General features: G+C 36.5%; 1 protein-coding gene across 1 annotated transcript; it reads left to right on the top strand.

Annotated features, from left to right (window-relative positions):
- The first annotated feature begins 1485 nt into the window (after window positions 1-1485).
- Window positions 1486-21670, top strand: cUnh10orf67 (chromosome Un C10orf67 homolog). The gene is made up of 16 exons (XM_079877803.1): window positions 1486-1623; window positions 1756-1876; window positions 2461-2604; window positions 2703-2777; window positions 2880-3002; window positions 5348-5486; window positions 6339-6385; window positions 6493-6558; window positions 10673-10735; window positions 14355-14408; window positions 14486-14565; window positions 14654-14719; window positions 14803-14890; window positions 17251-17337; window positions 17415-17514; window positions 21510-21670. Exons 1-16 carry the CDS (start codon window positions 1538-1540, stop codon window positions 21548-21550), a joined length of 1380 nt encoding a protein of 459 aa, XP_079733929.1. The 5' UTR covers window positions 1486-1537; the 3' UTR covers window positions 21551-21670.
- The last annotated feature ends 1614 nt before the right edge of the window (window positions 21671-23284 follow it).

Here is a 23284-nt window from a genome sequence, read left to right as displayed (position 1 = left end):
GGACTGCATACAAAATGAAGATGAGAAATCTCCATGCAGTGAAAATAGAGCCAAAAATATCCACTATTAGCCACTGAGAGGACTACACTGATTAATTAAAGGGCCATATTGGCTTGCCTCAGGGCAGACTCTTACAGTAGAAGCAACGCTGTCTCTGAGGGGGAGGGGACATACCTAGAGTCTGCTGTTGTGACTGCTTCACTGAGGGTAGGGTTTACACCATGCAGGGGAGTATATTTCAGTATCAGGGATTAAGCAGACTCAAAGAGATTATGCCATCTAGACAGACTACGGCAGACTAATCTATTTTAATGGACTTTTCCTTGTCTGAAAATGAAGAGTGGGCTTTATGATTGGAGACATGAAAGTGCACAACAGCCTCCTTAAAATATATTAAGGAGGTAAACACATGCAAAGTCTATTGTCTGTCTTCAGTCTGAGATTGGCTATGAATTGACTAGAAATGCTTAATAAACACAGAGTCGTCTGGTGTCATGGTGAATTAGGATAGCCATTTAGAGCTCATCAAGGGCTTCAGAATTGCACTTGGAATTTCATTTGTCAATATTTGTTCTGCTAAGCAGAGCAGGTTCAGTCCACTGATCTATATAATCTCATTCTATATAGATCAGTGGTTCAGTCCCATTTAAATCATATTTAGTCCCTGCAGGATTAAAACAATTTAATGCTTATGGCTCAAGCCCTTGGCTCGATTATTATTATTATTATTATTTTTAATTATTATTATTTTTTACTGTGAACTGTTTTAAACTACTGTGCAACTCTGAGACAATAACTTAATCATTTTACATGACACTTGAGCATGGTTGTCAAGCTTTTTTATACTGCTCAAGTGTCATAGCCTACACTATACAAATAAATATGTACTGGTAGCTTATTACCCGGACATTATCCAGCAATTTTACGGACATTTCCGTCAACCCTAAAACACAACGCAATAAAGTTTAAAATTCAAATACAAAACACCTGTATAAAAAAAAAATAATAATAATAATAATAAAAAATAAAAAAAATACGGAAAATTCTGTCAAATTAATAGGCCTACATATTAAGAACATACAGGCCAGTTTAAATAATTAAATTATTTATAACATTTTAATAGCTATAAAAGCGAACGTATAATATAATATATATACCGTTCTATTATTTAAAACGATAATATATTTATCATGTGCAACGACTGTATCATATTATGGAAGCTTGTTTCCGCCACGGAATATAACAGTTTAAAAGATTGCGACTTTTTTTCTCATCTCGCAATGTGGACTCAGAACTGTGAGATACAAACTAGCAATTGGGAGATATAAAGTCCAATTCTGAGGGAAAATAGTCAGAATTGTGAGATAAAAAGTCGAAATTACCTTTTGTTTTTTATTCAGTGCCGGCTCATGTTGCAGTGTGATCTGAGTCGTTGGTTTCTTGTTAAGTTTCTGTTGCTACGGCAACCGTTTTGCGCACCAGAAATCTGTAGCAAAAATATTGTGCGATTGCATTTTATGCCCTGTAGTTTGGAGTCATGGACGTTATCGAAAAGAGAATAAACAGCATTGCGAATGAAGCCGAGGAGGCGCTGATTTCAAAAGAGATTGACGAAATACGTAGGTAAGAGTTTTTTTCTGCTCTCTTGCAAACAAGCTGTAAAGTTGCTGAAGGCATCGGATCAACTTCAGCTAAGTTTTGCCGGTGAACTAACGTTATGCCGATTCCACCCCACGATCTTTTCTCCCTCTTCAGGTATTCTCTGTCCAATCAGTTGAGGGCAGGTTTTTTTGGACAAGATGCCTGTGTCCAAACTGACGAATCAGAGCTGCCAAATATAAAGATTCTTGCTGCCGACACTGCAGATCTTATGAAGGTGTGTATCTGCTACCTTTAGATGAATAGTCAGTCCCTTATTATCTAAAGCTGGGTCTGTTCATTCATAACACTTAATAGGAAGCAATCTGTCAGCTATCAATCTGCAGCCATCTCTAAAAATGCAAGTTTGTCTTCTTGCCTCAAAAAAGACCCACCGAAAGCTGATACTGTGTCAGTGCATTCCGCTAGATACACTCAGTGAGTTCATTCATGCTGCTGGCTTTTCATCTTATTAGTTCAAGATTCTTCTAACTTTAGCTCTGAGTGGCCTCACTGTGGGCTGTCCAGGTCACCTGCTGAGAGGGCATATGGTGGCTTTGTGGTGAAGAACAGTAGCTTCACAAGGAATCCTCTAGCCTGCAGAGTTAAACATATTGATTAGCAGGCTTGCAGCCATAAACGCTATACTAAATGTGTTCTAGTTCCATCACTCACAGTGAACTATGGTAAAGATGTCCTCTACAATATTGTGATGGCACCTCAATAATAAATTAGTATTTGTAGTTGGGAGTTTGATTTTTTTTTTATTTCCTACCTAAAGCAATATATTCTGTCTTATTAAAATATTTGATTTTATCTCAGGAAATGCACTTGTTTAAAGAAGGCACTGAAAAGAAACTGAAAATGATAGGTTTTCAGTATGAGACCAAACTGCAGGAAGAATCGGATGCCCTTTATTCAAGAATGAATGAGAAAATCAAAAATCAAGAAAACTGCTACAAAGAGGTCTGTATTCAAGTTTCATCAATAAATGTGTTTCTTCTGTAATGATCATTACTACTGCATTGAACTTGACTTCAATTTGGTGTCTGGTTTATTTTAAGAAATTATCTGTTCTCCGGAGAAGCTATCAGCAGCAGCTCTCTGATGCTATGCAGGTGATCAAAGCCAGCTATAAGGTAAGCTTTTAATGAGTTTGGAACATCAACAAATATTTTGTTTTTAATTTGATATTATTGATTGTTACAAAATTCACAATCTCACAATCGCATTTCTTAAAGAATAAGGAAGACACCGATCTGGTTTGTGATGTTACTGATGGAAGAGTAAAGGACCTTCTTAATGAGCTTCAGGAGAAGAACCTGAAGATTGAGTGTATAAGTGAACAGCTGAAGAAATATGAGGTACAGACAATGCCATTCATCACAAAAAACACAATAGTGTTTCATTTTTTGAACTATAGGCCTGTATGTGTGTAAATATTGTATCAGCACAAAGTAATGGAGAAGGACCAGAATGGATACTAATTTTCAAAAGGTTGGGGTCAGTAAGATTTAAAAAAAGTTTTTTTAAATAAGTTTCTAATGCTGACAAAGGCTGAAATGCAGCAAAAACACTAATATTGTGAAATATGATTGCCAATTTGCCATCAAAAACAGCTGTTTTCTATTCAAATACATTTTAAAATGTAATTCATTCATGTGATGGCAAAGCTTAATTTTTCAGGGTCACATGATCTATCAGAAATCGTTATAATATGCTGATTTGGCGCTCAAGAAATGTTTCTTATTATTGTCAATGTTGAAATTGATAACAAGATATTCTCTATATATATATATATATATAACATTTTTTTGAGGGTAGCTTTTGTTCTGAAGCATTACTTAGCCAGTAGTGCATTTATCATTAATGATGTCAATATGATTCTTGATTGCTTAAATGTCATCCAGCGTGTGTTGATATTGACCAGCAGGATGGTAATTATTGTTTAGTGGCCTGCTCTATTATGGCCTGAAGTGTACTTGGGAGTGGCCTGGCCCCATTGCCATACACTAATAAGCAGGTTCTTGCGTTCCACAAAGTGAAATCAATTACTTACCTTTATGCCCTTGCAAAAGGGGTTTACATGCAACATGAATGAGCTATCAGGTGCCAATAAGTGAGGTGTCTATTATTAGCCTTTTTAATAGGATGCCCCTCTCACTCCGCCTGAGAGAGTTATCTCTCACCCTTAGTGTTTGAGTTCTGTCCAACCAAAACGGCTGCTTGTGTAGGCAGATGGCTGGGAGAACGGCCATACAAAACCTGCCACTCAAAGTGTAACAAATGAGTGCAGCCCGGCGGAGTTGAGCTTTGTTCATTGTGCTAATGAGAACTCTCACGCCCACAGGAGAGATGCATGGCTAATCACCTGTAGTTCTGTTACTGCAGCAGATGGTGGAGCCAGAGTTAAAGGTTGGACTGTTCAGACAGGGCCGAAAGATGTTCCTTGGAGTACATTTTTTTTTCCTCTTTGATGATGAAAAATGAAATTTAGTAAGTATGAATGAATCCATAAGTTTACTATCTCCGCCACTTCCTCACAGTCAACAGCAGATGATGACAATGAAAGCTGAAGTGACCACCCTGCATGGAGTAATATTTATGTCATGCTGGATGCATCAATGTCCATTCCTATTATTGATAGAGTAATCCTCTGGTCCATGACATGTACATCATCATCTGACCGTCACACTTGGGGAGTCACATTCATAACACATGGCTCTTTATTCTGGGATTAAATCTGTTTAAAGAAACCATATGCAAGATTTCATCAATCGGAACAGTTTCGTTAATTCTGTGTGACTAAAATGGCACCATGACTTGTATGTTGAGATTATCAAAAAAGTTAAATCATCAAACGTAAAAATAAACTTATTGGAATCCAAAACTCTCTATGATCGCAATTCCTTATGAATGAGAGTGAGAGAGACAGAGTGAAGAAAGTGAAAGAAGAAAATCCTTTGAAAGCCTTTGAACGCCTGCACAATCTTAAGTGTGACAGGCATGCAAAAGCCCTGTTAATGTTCGGGGCATGAATGGTTGCTGCGGTACAAAGTAGAGGGCCAACTGCGTGGATATCACAGGAACCTGATGGGCTCCATGCGGCTCCCAGTCTGCAAACTTCAGAGCGCTGACATGTGATGTGATCCTGGTGACACAGGCAGCGCTGCTACTGAGGGACAGCACAAAGGCAACAAGCCCCCCCGGGAAACTGTGCTCTCTGCGAACCCCCTGGGGCTGCTCAGCCATCCTCCAATCGCCCCCCTCAAACCCTGGCTCTGCCGAGCTTGTTAGAAAGCAGAGCCCAGACTGTGGGTGGATAGGCCCCAGCTGCCTTCCTTGACTTCCAGAATAAATTGACCTGAATGACAGGGGCACACAAACAGTATGATATGTATTATTCCTGTCAATAAAAATGTCCCCATGAATTATGGGCTTTGTATGTAATGTACTGCCGTCTTTCTTCCGGGCAAGAAGAAAAGGCCGAAAGAGAGAAAAGGAGAAAAAAAAAGAGATTGCCTTCTTCTAAGTGTGTTTGGTTTTTGTTTCTCGCTTTTTATTATTCAGGGGGAAATGGTAGGAGGCAGAAAGTTGTACGATTGCTTTGTGACTGAATGGCACTCATATTTGCCACGCAGCTTGAGCGGCGTGGCTTTTGTTTGGCGCTGTAAAGGGAAAGTTAAAAAGGACTTGTGTCATTTTTCAGATCGGCACCGAGGGAGCGGAGGACCTAGAAAAAAGCAGACTGAAGTCAGAGAATGAAAAGCTAAAAGATAACATTGACTTGTTGCACGTCGAGCTGGAAGAAATTCACAGAGTCCTGGAATCCAAAGAGCAGAGTCTGGGTAATGTCATGTTTTAGCTCGGTTTTTGCTGAACCACACACACAAAAAAGTATGTATCATTTTTTTTCCAGTGGGTTTTGGGACAAAAACAAACATTTGTCACAAATGCTTGTTTGGGAAATATAGACTCTTTCCCTTATCTGTCCTGGCGTGTGATGTAGTTAGCACTCAAAACGCAATGTTTGAGGACACTTGTCAGACCATAGCTATCATCTCACACTCTGTGGGAGTCTGTGAGGAGAAAGCAAACACAAGACAGGTGTATTCTCAAGGGTCAGGCCTTTATCTCTCATAGTGTTTGATATTCATTCATTGCTTATGTAACTTTGGTAACCGTCTGAATATTTTATGCCACAGTTTTTTTCTGATTACGCATGAACACCTATTTTTCAAATGCTACAAAAAAAAAATCCATCATCCATTTTATTGGAACATAAACTAAAACAAATCCTTTTATGTATCTCCATTCAGAATGTGAAGAACCATCTGCTAAAATGTTTTGCATTGGCTGTGACTAAAGATAAGATCTGTCCAGGTCTTAAGTCTCTAAGGAAATAAAAGCACTTTGGCATTAACACACACTTGGCCCTTGAACTTAGTGGTTTGTGTTTGGTCAGTGCATGTGAGTGGACGTGTCAACAGCATTGCACCAGGTCAGAAGCTTGTCAGGACCCTGAGCCAGAACAGGTCATGCAGGCCAGGACTGGGCTTCAGTCCACTGACCCAAGATGCAAAAGATGAACAAAGACAAGTGGATGTCATGTCGTTGTGCTCCTGACATCAGCCTTTGTTTCTCTTCTAGATATTGTCCTTTTTTAAAAAACAAATGTTCTCTCTTACTTCTGAATTTAGCACAGTTGAAATCAGAGGCGGACGACAGCAAAAAGGCCCTTCAAATGGTATTATATAGTACACAAAGAAGTTAAAAACACACTTTAACTTTAAGTGTAAAATACATTTATTGCATTAGTTTTATTTATAACACTTTCATTTTCATTTATTTCAGTTGACAGATGAACAAGGACAACTGAAAATGCAGTTAAACTTTGAGAGAGAAAGTGTCAGAGAAAAGGTGAGTTTTTTTTTTTTTTTTTTTTTTTCATTTGTTGAAGGAAAATTCTGGATTCAATAGTTAGAACTCAATGCAGCATTTGTGGCATATGCTATGTTATGTTCTGGTGAGACACTACACTAATATAATAATACAATGGAAGTAAGTTCACATGATTTTAGTGTAAAAAAATAATTTGCTAACCTTTTGTGTGTAAAGTTATATGCAAATTTACAACTTATTAAATACGTTTTAGCAGAAGAATTAATGTAAGTGCTTTATAAATTGTAAGCTTCACATTTCTGCTTTTAAATCTTCAAATAATTGACCCCTTTCACTTCCATTACATAGCCTACATATTGTTTTTCCTGTTCCAGAAATGGTTACTGTGTGACATCTAAGATAAATAGGGCAGCATATGTCAGGTTTGCAGCCCAGACAATGTTGTCCCTCATAATTTTGCATGTTTTACTCTTGTGTTAGCTCTATGAGCAGAGAGAAGCATGCCAGCGGAGCAAATTACCATGAATTAAATACTATGCAGCAACTGGTGCATGAGGGAGAACTAAATTATTTTATGATATGTGATCAAGCACAGCTGAGGATATCTAGCATCAAGCTGACATTGTAGCATGTTGATATTGGTAAAACATTTGGCGAATGGACGTGGGGCAGCGTTTTTAACATGTATTGATATAGTATTGTTTATTTAGTGTTTTATCTTTTGTGTAGTAAAGATGAAGTGTGTGTGAAGTAGCACTGCGTGGTGTTAAGATTGGGGCCATGCCAGAGTTTATATTATTGCACTACAGTAAGAAACCATGTGGTCCAAGTGCTTTGTTGTGCATTTTGAATACGCTCTAAGTTGGACTGCTGCCTTGTATTCATAAGTCCTTAGCTCAAATGCCAGCCTATTGCTTTATTTTACCACCAAAACCTTTGAATACAATATTAATTCATTTAAAATTATTTCAGAATGCTAAATTGTTCATTTACATACTTAAAATACAGACAGTTTTACAGAAAAAATGTGGTTAGCAAGTATAATTTTACACAGCATTTGATTTTTCAGTTGATTGCGAGGAACAATATGCACCACGTTTGCCACACAATGGCTGGAATTAAAATATGAACACAGAGGACAACGTAAAAAGAGTGTGAAAGACTCTATGGTACTCAGCCATTGAATCCGGCCACACAGAATCTCGGAGGTTAAAAGTCTCCCTCTGGCCTTGCAGGGTTGCTGGGAGACAAGCAGCAAGGGTCCTGTCAAAGCTGGCATAATTTACCCTGCAATCAAATGCTCATATTAGCACAGCTCTTCAGCAGAGTAAAGAAGAGTATGCATGCAGTATGCATAAAGATGTTTGTCACTTGTTAGATTATTTATTTATTTACATTTTTTATTATTATATACAGTATATTACATACAGTACATTACGGAACCCCTAAAGGGACATGGTGAAGGAATAAAAATATGCGAATGCAAAGTTTCTCGGAATGCAAAACTTTTTGCGAGAGAACGCAAAAGCTTTGACTATTTTTCCTCCCATTTCATATCCCTTTAGGGGCTCCGTACTTACATAGCTCACTACTGAAAATGAAATTAATTGTTGAAATACATCAAATAAATAAACTAAAGTTCTGCAATGAAGACTTTTTTTAAAATAAGACATTTTTAATTTTAAAGGGGTCCTTGTTATGATTTTACTTCTTTAAGTTTGTGTATAATGTTGCTGTCTGAAGATAAACAACATCTGCAATGTTACTATGCTCAAAGTTCAATGCAAAGGGAGATATTTCCTTTTATAGAAATTGCTTTTTAAGGACCACAACATATGGCTGGTAGGTATTACAATGAGCTTCTTCCCGGGTTGGTGACATCACAAACCCTAACATTTACATATATCCTGTCCCGGGAACATGCAACAAAGGGGGTGAGGCCATGTTGGGCTGCTTTAGAGAAGATGAAGAGTGTTGTCCTGTTTTTTCCACCCCCAAAAAGGCTGACAAACTTAGTGTGGTTAAAATTTATTTTGAAAAACTGCTCCTGAAACTGTAACCTCAACGTTTCTTTGCGCTGCACATTTTACGGAGAACAACAGACATACAGAGTAACGTTACAATGCAGAAACAATACAATAACTAGGCTAATATTACAGTATTGATGTAGTGTTTGTTTACTGTAGCTTTTGTAAGCTCTTGATTTTGTAAGACTGTTCACCGCCCCTTAGGAAAATTATCCAAGATTTTATGATCGATAAACTGTTTACCATAGTTTTCCGACAAAATATGATAAAATGGTGGACAACGTCATATCTATAATTTATCAGAAACAAACAAAAACATACCACTCTGAAACGTCCTGTAAAATCCGTGATTTCAAAGTCCGTACATGAAATCCGTTCTGCACGATCCTCTTGTTCGTTAACAGTGATTCAGAGTCTGAATCGGGTTCGAATTGACGCCATCTTTAATGTTTACATCTGAGCAGAGCTCGCGGTAATAAAGGGGCGGGACATTCCCCGAACTTGTGATTGCCAATCACAACACACTGGGTCAACCAATCACAGGACATTTCGTATTTCGGAAAGAGGGGCTTCCTCGAAAACGACGCGTTCCAGACAGACTGGGGAAATGGGAGCTGTAATAATGTAGCATCGAGCTTGAAAATATATTAAAAAACACCCCTAAAACAAAATCAAGACTTCATAAAAGGGCATTCATATTTTTAAATTTGTATTGAATATATTATTATGCACATTTGTATCATTTAATATACAAGTACTGTATGATACAGTTTTTAAAAAACAATATTTTCTATCCCTTTTTTCTGTTTTAAAGTGCTTTATAATAGAGAGGCATATTAGTTTCAGATCAATAATGTTCTTCCGGCTCTTCACATAATAGTGAGTGGACACAAAACCTGGTAGGACCAGGAAAGAGGCTAATGGAGCAGGTGGTGGCCAAACACACTCTATGTAGAAACCCTGGTTAAATCCACTAATGAAGACCTCCTTAATGTTGTTTGAGCCACCAGGAGAAAAGGATTATCCATATTTAGTGTAGCTGTTCAGATTGGCCTCTTTTCAGTCTTGCATCCTTTGTTGAGCCGCCCCTTTGTGCTTTGACTGACAAACTCAATGTTAAGGTCTAGCATGGTGGCTATGCATAAAAATGTAAAGTACAAAAAAAAAATGACATTTTGAAAAAACTACGTTTTTTTCACCATTTTATTGTAGCTGGGTATCGATTCAGATGTTCCAATTCGATTTCGATTTGCAAGCTCTCAATTCGATTTGATTTAGATTCTCGATTCAATTTTCGATTGCGATTCTAAAGTCGATTTCGATTTCGATTCCCGATTCGATTCTCGATTCGACTCAATGAATATAGATTTAATACAAATCCTATATTTATAAAAAAGAATAGTGCACATAAGTTTACAAGTGGTTAATTAATAAAAAGAAATTAAGAGCCACAAACCTGTATATTAAACTCTTTTTATTTTAGGTACACTTGGGTACATTAAAACAGAACCCAAACTCTATTTTTCAAATGCATACAATGAATAGACAGGATTTTTAATGCAAGATGAAAAATTGATGCTGAAAATTGGACAAGTCAGAACTCGCATGCCTTGATCAAACAGGATCAGGTTATTTTATGTTTAAGATAAAACAAACATAAAATCTCGATTCGTGGCCTTTGAGAACCGATTTTGTATCGACCACATTTTAAAAAACAATTAATCGAAAAATCTATTTTTTTGCCCAGCCCTATTTTATTGTGGTGACTTTGATCAATGGAGCAGAAAATTTGTTTCCATAGCCAAAGGGTTGCAGAAAAGACCTATAATGAGAGGCTGAAGCCCAGGCCAGAGTGGAGTGTGAAGCTCAGCTGGGTGTAAGCTTCACCTCTTTGAAAAGACACCCAAATGAATGGCCCATCAACCACACAACTGCCCTTGTCATCAGTACCATTTGCTGACCACTTCTGAAGTTTTAACCTGGGTGTAAATGCTCCTAAAATCCCAGAACCTTTGGGATGGTTGCGAGTAAGCAAGCAACATGAAGTCTCTCACTGTCTGCTCTTGTTTCAGTTTGTGAGATAACATTTAAATTTTTTTTTGCAGATGAAACAGTTAAAAGAGGAGATGAAGAAAGAAATTGCATGCATTGAAGCCTCACGCTTGGAGGTGAGTATGAGACGCAGCTGAACACATGCTCAGATATGGCACGGACTTGACTCAAGTCCTATCAGTCTCAGGATGTTTGGAGGTCTTGAACTCTTGACCAAAGGACGGTCCCTCCATTACCCCAGACATCAGTGTCCTAAAGTAAAGACGGAGGATAAGGTGCACACGCAGTGTCTAAGTAATATCGATTTTAGCCATGATTCTATGGTTAAAATTCAACCCATACCAACAGTGAAACGCATTCATTAACAGCCCTGAGTGATGGATGACAGCTCTCTCTCCCTCTGTCAAGTGCAGATCTTTGTCTTTTTTCATCGAAATGCACATCTAAAATGCCTTTTCTATCACAGATGCGAATTACAACCTTGCTAAGTTAAGTACATTCTTAATTCAAGCTATTAATGCTCACCTACACTGTCGTTCAAACGCTTGAGGTCATTAAGATTTTTACATTTCTTTTAATACTTTAATTCAGAAAGGACACATTCAATTGATCAAAAGTGACAGTAAAGACATTTCTAATGTTACAAACGATTTTAATTTCAAATAAATGCTGTTCTTTTGAACATTCTATTCATCAAAGAATCCTGAAAAAAAAAATTTCAACGAAAATGATTAGCAGCACAACTGTCAGTGCTGATAATAAGATATGTTTCTTGAGCAGCAAATCAGCATATTAGAATGATTTCTGAAGGATCACGAGACACTGAAGACTGAAGAGTAATGATGCTGAAAGTTCAGCTCTGCCATCACAAGAATAATAATAAAAAAAAAAAAAAAAAAAAAAAAAAATATATATACTGTATATAATTATAAAGTTGTAAAAATATTTTACAATATTACTGTTTTACTGTATTTTATAAAATCATGCAGCCATGGTGAGCTTAAGAGCATAATAACCTTCTTTCAAAAGTATTAAAACATCTTACCGACCCCAAATATAGTGTATAAATTGTCATAGACACTCATTGCTGACTATTCTATTCTATTCTATTCTATTCTATTCTATTCTATTCTATTCTATTCTATTCTATTCTATTCTACATTAAACATATTTTACAATTTATGTATATGAATTAATTATTATTATAATATAATTTAATAATTATTATAATTATTATTTGTTTAAATTTTTTGATTGATATTTTTATATAATGCTATTTCCAGTGCTTATCATACTTACCTTTAAATAAACACAATATAAACTATTATTGTAGCAGATCCTTTATAAAAATGGCCATAGCATCACGGCTTCTTGGACATCCTGTTTTTTATTTTATTTGCTTGTTCATGGCTTGTTAAGGGGGGAGGGGGGAATCAGGACGATGACTCTGTCAACATGCTGACCGCATAGAGGCGGCCGAGGAGGTGGCCAGTGTGAATCCCTGGCCTCAGTGCCTAGGAGAGGGTGGAATGTGGCATGCAGCTGACACAACATGGTGACAGGCTGGAGTGGGTGATGGGGTACAGCTGAATCAAAGTGGACAATAAGCCCGGTTTAAAGTCCACTTCATAAAACACCCTTACAATGAGCTTGGCCACTGTGGCTAGTTATTATGGAAATGTGTGGAACTCATCTTTTTTTAGCTTCAAATTTAACTGGCACGTGCCTGACCCTGTATAGACAGTGACTCAAACGTAGATACAAGGCTCAAACAGTTTGATTTATTTATCTAGGAAAACAGCCTTCACCAACAGATGTTCTTTAAACATGTGGTCTGTGTTTGAATGATTAGAAGCACTATTTTTCAAAATCATGTCATTTTAATTGATAATGGGTTTTTTTTCCCCTCAAAATTATTATTTTTAAATTATTCCAAAATACACACTACAAACAAAAGTTTAGGGTCAGTAAGTTTTTTTTATTTTTTATTAATTAATACTTTCATACTTTTTTCATACATTTTACTAACAATGATGCATTCAATTATATTAAAGACATTTATAATGTCACCAAAGATTTCTGTTTAAAATAAATGCTGTTCTTTTGAACTTTCTATGCATCAGAATACTGAAAAAAATGTGTCACTGTTATGTCACTGTTTCCACAAAAATTTAAGCAACACAACTGTTTTCGGGCCTTGATAATTATAAGAAATGTTTCTTGAGCACCAAATCATCATATTGAAATGATTTTTGAAGGATCGTGTGACACTGAAGAGTAATCATGCTGAAAATTCAGCTTTGCCTTCACAGGAATACATTACATCTTAAAATATATTAAAATAAAAAGAAACATTTAATTATATATATATATATATGTCATATTTCTCATTATTACTGTTTTAACTGTATTTTTGTTCAAATAAATGCAGCCTTGGTGAGCATAAAAAACTTTTAAAAAATCTTACTGACCCCAAACTTTTGAATGGTAGTGTACATAGAATGTATCGGAAATGTTCAAAAGGTTATTCTTCGGTTGAATGGTCAATTATTCATTATTTTATGTCTAAACTATATATGTGCAGCTGCATTCATCAAACTAGTAAGGAAACAGACTGAAGTGTAACAGGCCTTCATTAGTGTTCATTCTCAATATAGAGTACTTCATGAGGCCTTACACAACTCTCCGTTGTATTGTCACAAATCAACACCTACTCCTTTTTGCACACAATGGGTCTTTGAACAATCTGGCAAGGAAACTTTCTTTTTCCCATTCTCTTTTTTTCTTTGGTTAGGATGAAAGAAAAAGGGTGGACTGACATCCTTTCTGTGTTGGGTTAGACTAACAACACACTCTGCACCCACTCTTACTAAGAGAAACTTAAAAAGGGACTCCCACGTTCTGTTAGGCCTTTTTGGGGGAACACGGGTGGAAAAGTGGATGTCCGAGCTGACCTCAGGTGACCTGACCTTCACACTGCTCTGAACGTATGCACTCAATCAGCCAACATGACATTCCACAAAGCTGTGTCAAGCCTTGATTGGACATGCCAAACAAAGTGGACATTTGGTGTTAAAATGACCCTTTGTGAGCGATGGACTGATATAATGACACACCGAATATGGCCCTCCATTTAAATCTCTATCAGAAAACAGATAAAACTTCAAAGCCATTTCCTTTCTTCTGAGCTGAGGTGGACAGGCACATGAAACGTGTTGCTAGATTCAGTGGACAGTTCACCCAAATTTTTTAATTTTGTCATCATTCACTCACCATTATGTTGCTCTAAGCCTGCTATAAACTTTATTTAATGTGACAAACACAAAAGGAGATGTTTTTAAGAACGTTGGAGTTCAAACAACATTGGACCCCACTGACTTTCATTGTATGAGCAAAACACGCTGAGACATTTTGAGACATTTCTCAAAATCATAGAAGAAAGAAAGTAAAGTAAGAACAGAATATTGGAACATGCATTTTTGTGAAGCTGCTGTGAAACAATATGTATTGTAAAAAGCGCTAAACAAATGAACTGAATTGAATACAGGTTTGGAATTACATACTGTAAGGGTGAGTAAATTTTGACAGAATTTTCATTTTTTGGTGAACAATCCAAGATGTAATGCAAAGACACAAAAGTAACATTTTATTTGTACTCCTTTATTGACTTACAATTACTGTACATAAATGCATCATTGCAATTTTAGTATATGTTTGTGATTCTCCTGTTGTCAGAAAGCTGCCACTGAAATTGAGAAGCAGAAGCCAGCAGAACTTACAACCATGGAGGTACCCTTCTCTTTGTTGAAGTAGCATACACGCATCCATAAACTTCTCTAAAACTGAGCATTTTTCTTTTCTTTCAGCTTCTTGGGGATACAGAGCTGGTTCAAAAAATGAAAGAACACAGAAAGACTGAAGCAGTGCTGAAAAAGGAGATTGAAAGGTATAATAAAACTTTGAAAGAGATCAATCTTACAGTACTTGTTCCTTCCACTGCTTCTGTTGTTCTTATTGTTTTTAAATGTTATCAGGCTCAATAAGCAGTTGTGCATGTCCAATCAGGTGTGGGAAAATAAGTTTGAGATTTTAAGACAGAGGTACACCCTAAAGTTTTGTGACTCCAGTTTTGTTTCATTAGGCTCCATGAGCTCTGCTACACTGATTAATTCTCTCTCTTAAGTTTCCATGCCATCAAGGACGAGATGTTTTTACGGCAGACTTTGCAGCGACAGGAAGCCATTCTGCACAACGCCTCAGTCAGTTTTGCGGTCAGTAGCTTCTCTGAGAGCGATACAGTTTTGTCCACTTTGAAACAATATGCTCTTTTGCTTGATCAAAGCTGATCTTACCACTCTGAAAGAGGGAAGGAGCTTTAATCATGTAACCCTTAATGAAATCTGCACCTGTGGCCTGTCCCGCACACACACACACACAGAGCACATATACAGTAGAGGTTAACCCAGAACAGACTTTAACAGGTGCACACCCATTAAGCCCCTCATCTCTGGCCTCAATTGGTGAAGGCTGATGAATATGCATAAGTTTTGTTTTTGTTTTGCTCTGCACCCCACATCCCATTTAGCAGGCGAACAAATGTAACTCGGCTCACCTCGTTGTGGCCTGCCTGTGTCAGATGTCATTTATTAAACAAAAAATGCACATGAAAACAGCTGAAAACAGCTGATAATAGAGACATACTTAATGTTTGCCATTATATATGTTATTTTTGTTGTATATACTGTACAATACCATTCAAAAGTTTAGTGTTAGCAAGACTTTTTAATGTTTTTGAAAGAAGTCTCTTATGCTCTCCAAGGCTCCATTTATTTGATCAAAATTACAGTAAAAACAGTAATATTGTAAAAAATTATTACAATTTAATAATTAGTTTTAAAAAGTACTTTAGTCTTGTGATGGTAACGCTGTATTTTCAGCAGGCAGTACTCCAGTCTTTAATGTCACATCATGCTGATTCAGTGCTCAAGACAAGTAACATTTCATTATCCTTGTTGAAAACAGTTGTGCTGCTTTTTTTTTGTGAAAACTGTGATGGCTTTTTTTTTCAGGATTTTTTCAGGATCAGTAAAAAGTTCAAAATAACTTTTCTAAAATACGTAACGTTGACGTGTTCAGTCAATATAGACGCATAGTTTTTCTTTACAAAGTGACAACTACTGGCCTGACATGCATAATACAGCATTTTTAATCGTTTTTGCGGATCCATGTAAACGGGGATTGTTTTGACAATGTTGTTTGTGAGAAAGGCAAAGTAAAAACGTTTCCATTTTTAGTACATCGTTATCATGTAGCTAAACTTACCCTTAAAATTCGGGAGTTTATCACACTGAGTATCTACAATGTTAGGCGGAAATCTCTTTTCTAACCCTTTAAGCCGATTTCGCTTCTCTGTTTGTGATCAGATCATTTTGAGGGTGTTTACATGACAACAATGTAATTAAAACGGTAAAAAAAAAAAAAAAAAAAAAATACTTCGATTTTTCCGCGTACAGACGACTTGTCAAAACGATCCCGTTCACAAAGATCCGCGAAAACGACAAAAATGGCTGTGCTATGCATGTCAGGCCAGTAGTTAGCAATGTCACTTTGTAAAGAAACAGTATGCGTCTATAGACTTAACACGTAACACGCATGCGCATGACGTCATTGTTTTCACAAATTTTCATTTTTGTTGTTTAGATGGAGACGATAATGGTATCATTTACACAAACTTGTACTTTGAAAACAGATTTCAAAAGACGCTTCCAGGTCGCCAATGCGCCGTTGTTGTGAAAAATGAACGGCAATTAAAAGTTTTCAACTTTTAGTTGAAAACAGTGTCATTTAAACAGCCCTTCCATCAGAGATGGCAGAGAGAATAATTCACGCATTGAATTATATGGACTCCATATATTATTTGGTATCCTTTTGGAGTCTCCAAGTGTCCTTTTTTTGGAAAGACTAAATTTACTTTGGAAAAAAAAAGACCTATATTTTTGTGAGAATCGATGACGTGTTTACGTAAATTAATGTGTTAAACATAAATGGTATATGCTTAATTTCACAAAATTTGTGTGATTAATCACAATTAATAATTTTAATACTGACCCTAAACTTTGGATCAAAAGCTTACGTGTGTGTTACTACTTAAAATTTGTCCACAGAAGTGAGCTAAATCTGACATAAATTTATATTATAAATAAAGTAAATATATGTATTTTTTTATTGTAAAAATGTTTTCTGTTTGGGTGTTAGAAAATGTTTTCTGTTAAATTGTCTGTAGTATTTATGATTAACTACATTAAAACAATGTAGTTCTAGATATTTCCGCTTTTAGAGTGTGTGTACAGGTTGGGTTATACTTGTGAAGATCAAATCTTTAAAAAATGTCCTTAGTAATATGGGAAATATGTTGAAAACTGACTTATGAGAAATGGTTCCTCATTGCTTGAAAGGCTTTCATGAAGTTTTCATCACGTAGTCCACATTAGCAAATAGTTTGGAGTTTAGCAAATATCATGACCCTGTATAAAAACAACTGCATCTATGAGATGTCCGCATTAATAAAATGAAACCAACATATATACATATGAGTAAATGTGAGATATTTCAAATGTCTTTTTTCTTGTAGATGGATGCTCCTTGCTCACCACAGCAGAAGAGTCCAGCAGATGATACTGTTAAAAGGTTGTACATAAACAGCAAAGTGGCTCCTTTGGTAAGGAACCTTCCAACTGAAACTCTTCTGGTTTTGTTGTGATGGACTTTGTAGCTTAAATGTCCCTCTGCTCTAAGCCACGTAGGCCTATAGATGCTGGAGGCCAGCTGAAAAGGGACAGGGTCGTGGACATAAGTCTACAGAGTGAGAGAGGTGCAGATGCTCTCCCTGGATTAGGTTAGTGCACGTCAACCTGAAAGAGATAACAACATAGACAAGTAACTAAAAGATCTAATTGAACTTGATTACAGTTGTCGTATAGCATTAACACCTAATTAACACCTAATTGACCACATCAAAAAAGATGTTTATACATTGTTCAAAGATATTGATTTCCAAATATGTCACATCACTTTGAAAAGCTGCCTTGTGCACTATTATCATATTAGCACTGACACATGAGGAGAAGGAATGAGAAATGATGGAGAGAGTTGTCTTGCCTCAGCTACTTTTTAATCTCTCTTTTGCCTATTATTGACTTTCTGATGATTGGGATCGAGGTTAATGAGCTTAGCAGGCGTGACTTGGCTAGATAACCTAAAAGACTTAATTCCTTCTGTCAATATGGAAGCTCTCAGACACAAATATCTGATGCACAGAAGCTAACTAATCAATCTGCCCAAATTACAGCGCTGTGCTGTCGGTGGATTTCAACAGGCCAGTAGTCATCTATCTATAAATTACAGAAACGTCTGTCTGTCTGTCTGTGTGTGTGTCTGTTCCTCGCATATCTCTCGAACCGTTAGTCCGATTGATTTCAAACTCGACAGGTGTCTCGCCACGGGCACGAGTAAGTGCAGTGCCAAGTTTGACATTGTTTGGATGAGAAATGCAAAAGATATCGTTAAATATATCATTTTTAAAAGGTTGTGGTTTAAAAATAAACATTCTGACATTAGAGAGTTGTATCGGTCAAAGAAGCCCCAAGAAGGTTGTGGTTTAAAAATAAACATTCTGACATAAACACTCAGTCAGCTACACTGTTTACTTCTGAATATTATAGTTTGGTTCCCGAACGTGATAAATCCATCTATCTATAAATTACAGAAACGTCCGTCTGTCTGTCTGTGTGTTATTCGCATATCTCTCGAATGTGAGATAACCACTAAATGTGTGAAAACCACTATTTTCTGTTTCAAACTTTCACATAGCATCTTTAGGTTATAACAACATTGAAAATCAAAATCTGGATTTGAATTTTTTAAGATTTATTATAAAAACTGATTATTTTTTCCCAAAAATGCAATAAATTCATGACTTCTTTTTTTTTCAAAATGCAATTAATCCATTGAATCAATATAAAGTTATTTTTGATCATATTGCCATCGCAAGAAATATCTCCTGAACTTTTTTGACGGCGATCAGCTCACAAAAACTGATTTTGCACGGGCACTTTGCACTGCTCCCTGAATCGAGGTGCTTATTCATTTGTGGATGTTAACTGAATCTGTAAGTCAGCTATGCTGTTTACTTCTGAATATTATATTTCATTCTGGTGCGCTTAACGCTATCGCTACTGTGTAATAGTAGCCTATGCTATTCACCAACTAAACATATCCTATTCAATGCGTTCACAGTCTCTTTCACGGGCATCATTTGTAGTTGCCTATTCACAAACTGTTTGCTCAAGCATAGCGTTTTCTCGGAGTTCACTGTGTGCTTTTTACCATGCACAAATAAAAATGTCACTGAACTTTTGCTGTGTAATTGTAACAATGAGCACACACCAAACCAACAATTACTAAAAACACACACAAAAACTGATTTTGCACGGGCATTTTTTGCACTAGTAGACAATAAATGTGTCATTGGTTCTGCATTAGTTCTTCTTTTAATTGCAAATGTTTGTTGATTTAATGGATATAATATAATTATTTCAATTACATGTACACACTACCAGTCAAAAGTTTAGGGCCGGTACGATTTCTTTGAAAGTAATTGATTTTTTTTTTTTTTTAGCAAGGTTGCATTAAACAAAAATAAAAAGAGACTGTAAAGACATTAAACATGTAGACTTTTATTTCAAAAGCATGCAGTTCTTTTGAACTTTCTATTCATCAAAGAATCCTAAAAAAGTATCAATGTTTCCACAAAAATAACCGTTTTCTGCATTGAATAATAATAAATGCTTCCTGAGCACCAAATCAGCACATTAGAATGATTTCTGAAGGATCATGTGACACTGAAAGAGTGTTGTTTCTGAAAATTAAGCTTTCATAATATGACTATTTTTTTATGTATTTTTGATCAAATAAATGCATCCTTGGTGAGCATAAGAGGGTGTGTATATATTAGAAATAAGAATAAAACAAATGTGTATATATATATATATATATATATATATATATATATATATATATATATATATATATATATATATATATATATATATATATATATATATATATATATGTATATGTATATGTGTATATATATATATATATATAAGAAGGATATAAGCATCCGCTTCATATCTAACCCTCTGTATATTTGCTTAAGTACTTGTGAAAAGTATATTGTACTTGCAGCCTGGGCTCTGGATAGAGATGTTTACAGGCCACTGCAGTAGTTTATAGGTTTATAGTGGGTCAGCATGAAGGGGGTCACTGGTCCTCTGTCCAGAGGGCCTGGCCAGTGACCTCTACAACTGCTAGCCAGCCCATGTCTAAATAATGGGAATCTGGTCCATACATCACCACTGACACCCAATAATTGAGACACTGGAGATAAGGCACCGGCTACTGAGGGTCTTGACACTTGGAAAGAGTTGGCAAACATTGTTGTCACACAGCAGATTGTGTTTATTCAGTGTGTCACCAATCTAAGGTGGTGTGAATAATTTCAAGCCTGCACTTTTACAAGCTTGTATTTGGACATCTAAGCCAAGGCTGTCTGCCTGTCTGTCTGAGTGTTCTTGTTAGCTGAGCCTAATTTTTTAATAATGAATATTGTCTTCTAAAATTAATCTGATTTAAATGCCAATTTGTTTGATTAAGGAAAATGTCACAATAATAATAATAAAACATAATATAGTAGGCTAAGTATTAAACTTTTGAACAACATTGTGAACACTATCAAAGAGAGTAAAATTTATGCAGCAAGTTAAAATCTCGCTTTTTTCTAAAATATTTAAATGTTCCCTTTTTAACATGGCAAGTGCATGGATTCAAAGTCATTCGGCAAATGATCAAAAGAAGGGGGACAAGACTGCTTGGACACAACCATAATAAATTTTTCTTCCTTTTTTGTTCATGAATACGTCTGGCCCATATGCTTTTCTGCAGAACTATTTGAAAGCAGCATTTACAAACCCAGGCCCACCACATTAAACTCTATAACAATCTTCATTCATGGTAACTTATCAGACTCAATTAATCAACCTCAACAATGGCAATTCTGATGTGTTCAAGCAACCTGAAAGGCATAGGTCAGCACTAGGGCAGTCCTGAGCTTGACTTTTTCTGCACTTAAAACTATGTATTCTGTCATCAGCAATTATTAAGACTCTTTTTACCTCATATTTAGACCCACACCCTCCCAAAAAAAATAAAATAAATAAATAAAATGTCTTAAGTAAAACAAACAACTTTCAAAATGAGCTTTTTGTTTGTCTTTTTTTTTCTTTTTTTTTTCTCTAAAAGGCTACAAAGCCCTGCAGTTGATAAAAAGCCTCTCAGTCAGTCTCAAAGGAGCATGTCTTCTCTACTGCAATGTGAATGGTATTGTTATGGCTATTCCAGTGGGCTGAAAAGGGGTAACCACTGGTTTGATTCGGTTACACGGTGTGGTTAAGTTCTCCCTCCCACCGCCTTGGTGTCTATGGAGGGTCCGTGACCTGTTTTGAATCGGCCAGGGAAATGTCATGTTGCCCCTCCCATGGGCAGAACTCGCATTCACTTGATTGGTACAAAAAATGACTTGGGATGGTAAAAACCACAGTTCCTGCATCACAATTTATAGGTGCTCTAATATCAATAAAATCTATAATTTACTTGTTCAGCTATATGGCTGGTAATACTATGCAATACCTAATACCTTGTAATTTAAAATTTTGCATTATTTTATGAAAGCCAAACTTGTTTGGTGTATTTTAGATTATTTTAATGGGCACTGTTGATTTAATGCATAAGATTTCCTTTTTTTTCTAAATTAAGTGTTTTCTTTAATTGCAGATTCCCTGGTGATCCTTGCAGACGAGGAAGATGAAGTATAAACTGGAGTTTGTTCTTTCTTCTAAACAGGCAACCACACTATAGATTAAAGCACACTACATTTGAAATAGAAATGGCACCAAGAACGATAACTAAATGTGTGCACACCAGCGGTCGGTATCGCTGCAGTTATGTCGACTAGTGTTTTAAATGCTTGAGCTCTTGAAGGATGGATTCTGATTGCTGGAAAAATTCGTTCTGAAAGTGATTTCAACGAAATAGTTTCTCTGTGCCACTATCGTAATAGTTGTGGTGCGGACTCTTCTATTCTTTTATATTTAGAACGATCTTTATCGTTATCTTCCTTGGTGTGAACGGGCCTTTAGTCTGTGCTCTGCATGTTTGTGTCATTTCAAAACTATGTATGATAGTCACATTATAGAACAACTTTTTTCTTTATGAATCAGAAATCATTCATTTGAATCGGTTTTGATCTGAAGAAGGAAAGACCTATAAAGTTCAAATAGAATTCACAGTCTATAGTTATATTTTAGGATATCGATCTGTATCAGCTGCTCTACATAATAAAGCATTTGCACAATGATTCCTACTCCATACATTTGAACAAAAGTCGATTCATTTTGACAGTGAAGATATCACGGCACTCCACAGTGCGTTTGAACTTTTTTGGCATGTTTTCAAGCAAGGCAAAGAGAAAACTTCAAATCTCTTTAAGTAAATTCATTCGATTTCCCCCATAGTGAAGCCACACAGAGCTCCCATTAAGAGAAAACAAAGGCTATCATGACTTTAACTGACTGTAATTGACTGTGCTGTGAATGGACTCAGTCTACTGCAGCTCTTAAGCCTGAATGCTGTTGGAGAGGTGCAGACATGAGTAACTGTATGCATTCTTCTGCCACAGTAAAGAGCGCTCCAAGAATGGGCTTTCGCTTTCCGCATGCCGCATACAGCACAAAACCAGCGGAATGCACAGCTTTGGAGGCGATCTCAATGGCTGTGAAGCCGAACAATAAGATCTTGGCTCTCGAACCCATTTCAGTCTTTAGTTTTGCTCTGCCCCCAGCGCTTTCGCTCTGTCTTTATTTCACTTCTGCACACTGTACAGAATAAATGATCATAGAAATGGCCACAACTTTTACGTTTAGTTGTGTTGCGCATGCTTAAAAAAAATCATTTTTCTATCACCTATAGAATGAAATGTAGTACCATTGACCTTCTAAATCTCTAGGACAGAGTGGTTTGGCTGGTAGCTGTAGTGTTCTGTATAAACGGTGTCCCTTCTGTGGCAAACCCCTGCAGAGCTGTTCTCCAAACTCTGGTCTCACCAGACCCCACTGACCCTCAGGGACAAGCTTAGAATCAATTACCAATGTCTCCTTTAACTATCTGTCATGTACAACGGATGGTTATAGGGTTATGACTTGATCAGCCTGATCACTGTGCCGTGACCCTTTTCTCAGGGATTATGTGATTATGGCCTAATTCCTTGTAATCTTCCACTAACTGGTCCATTGCCAGAGTCACAAAACAACTTTCCATACTGCTGTGCTACTGAACAGACCAGCATGGTCCAAACTGCTTGCGGCCTAGTTACCATAGAAACTACTATAAGATGTCAGATATATATCATTAGCTAAAACAATCCCAGGAGGGGGTATCGCACTAAAGTTGTTTGCTACTTTCACAGGGTTTCAGGCTCGGGTTGTAAAACAACAAAGTGGAATTTTAGCTGAACTCCAGAAATTAATTAGTTTCATTAGTTGGTAGATAAA

Source organism: Squalius cephalus (genome assembly GCF_949319135.1).
Source record: "Squalius cephalus genome assembly, chromosome: 7".
NCBI lineage: Eukaryota > Metazoa > Chordata > Actinopteri > Cypriniformes > Leuciscidae > Squalius > Squalius cephalus.
This window is presented reverse-complemented; position numbering and strand designations above follow the sequence as displayed.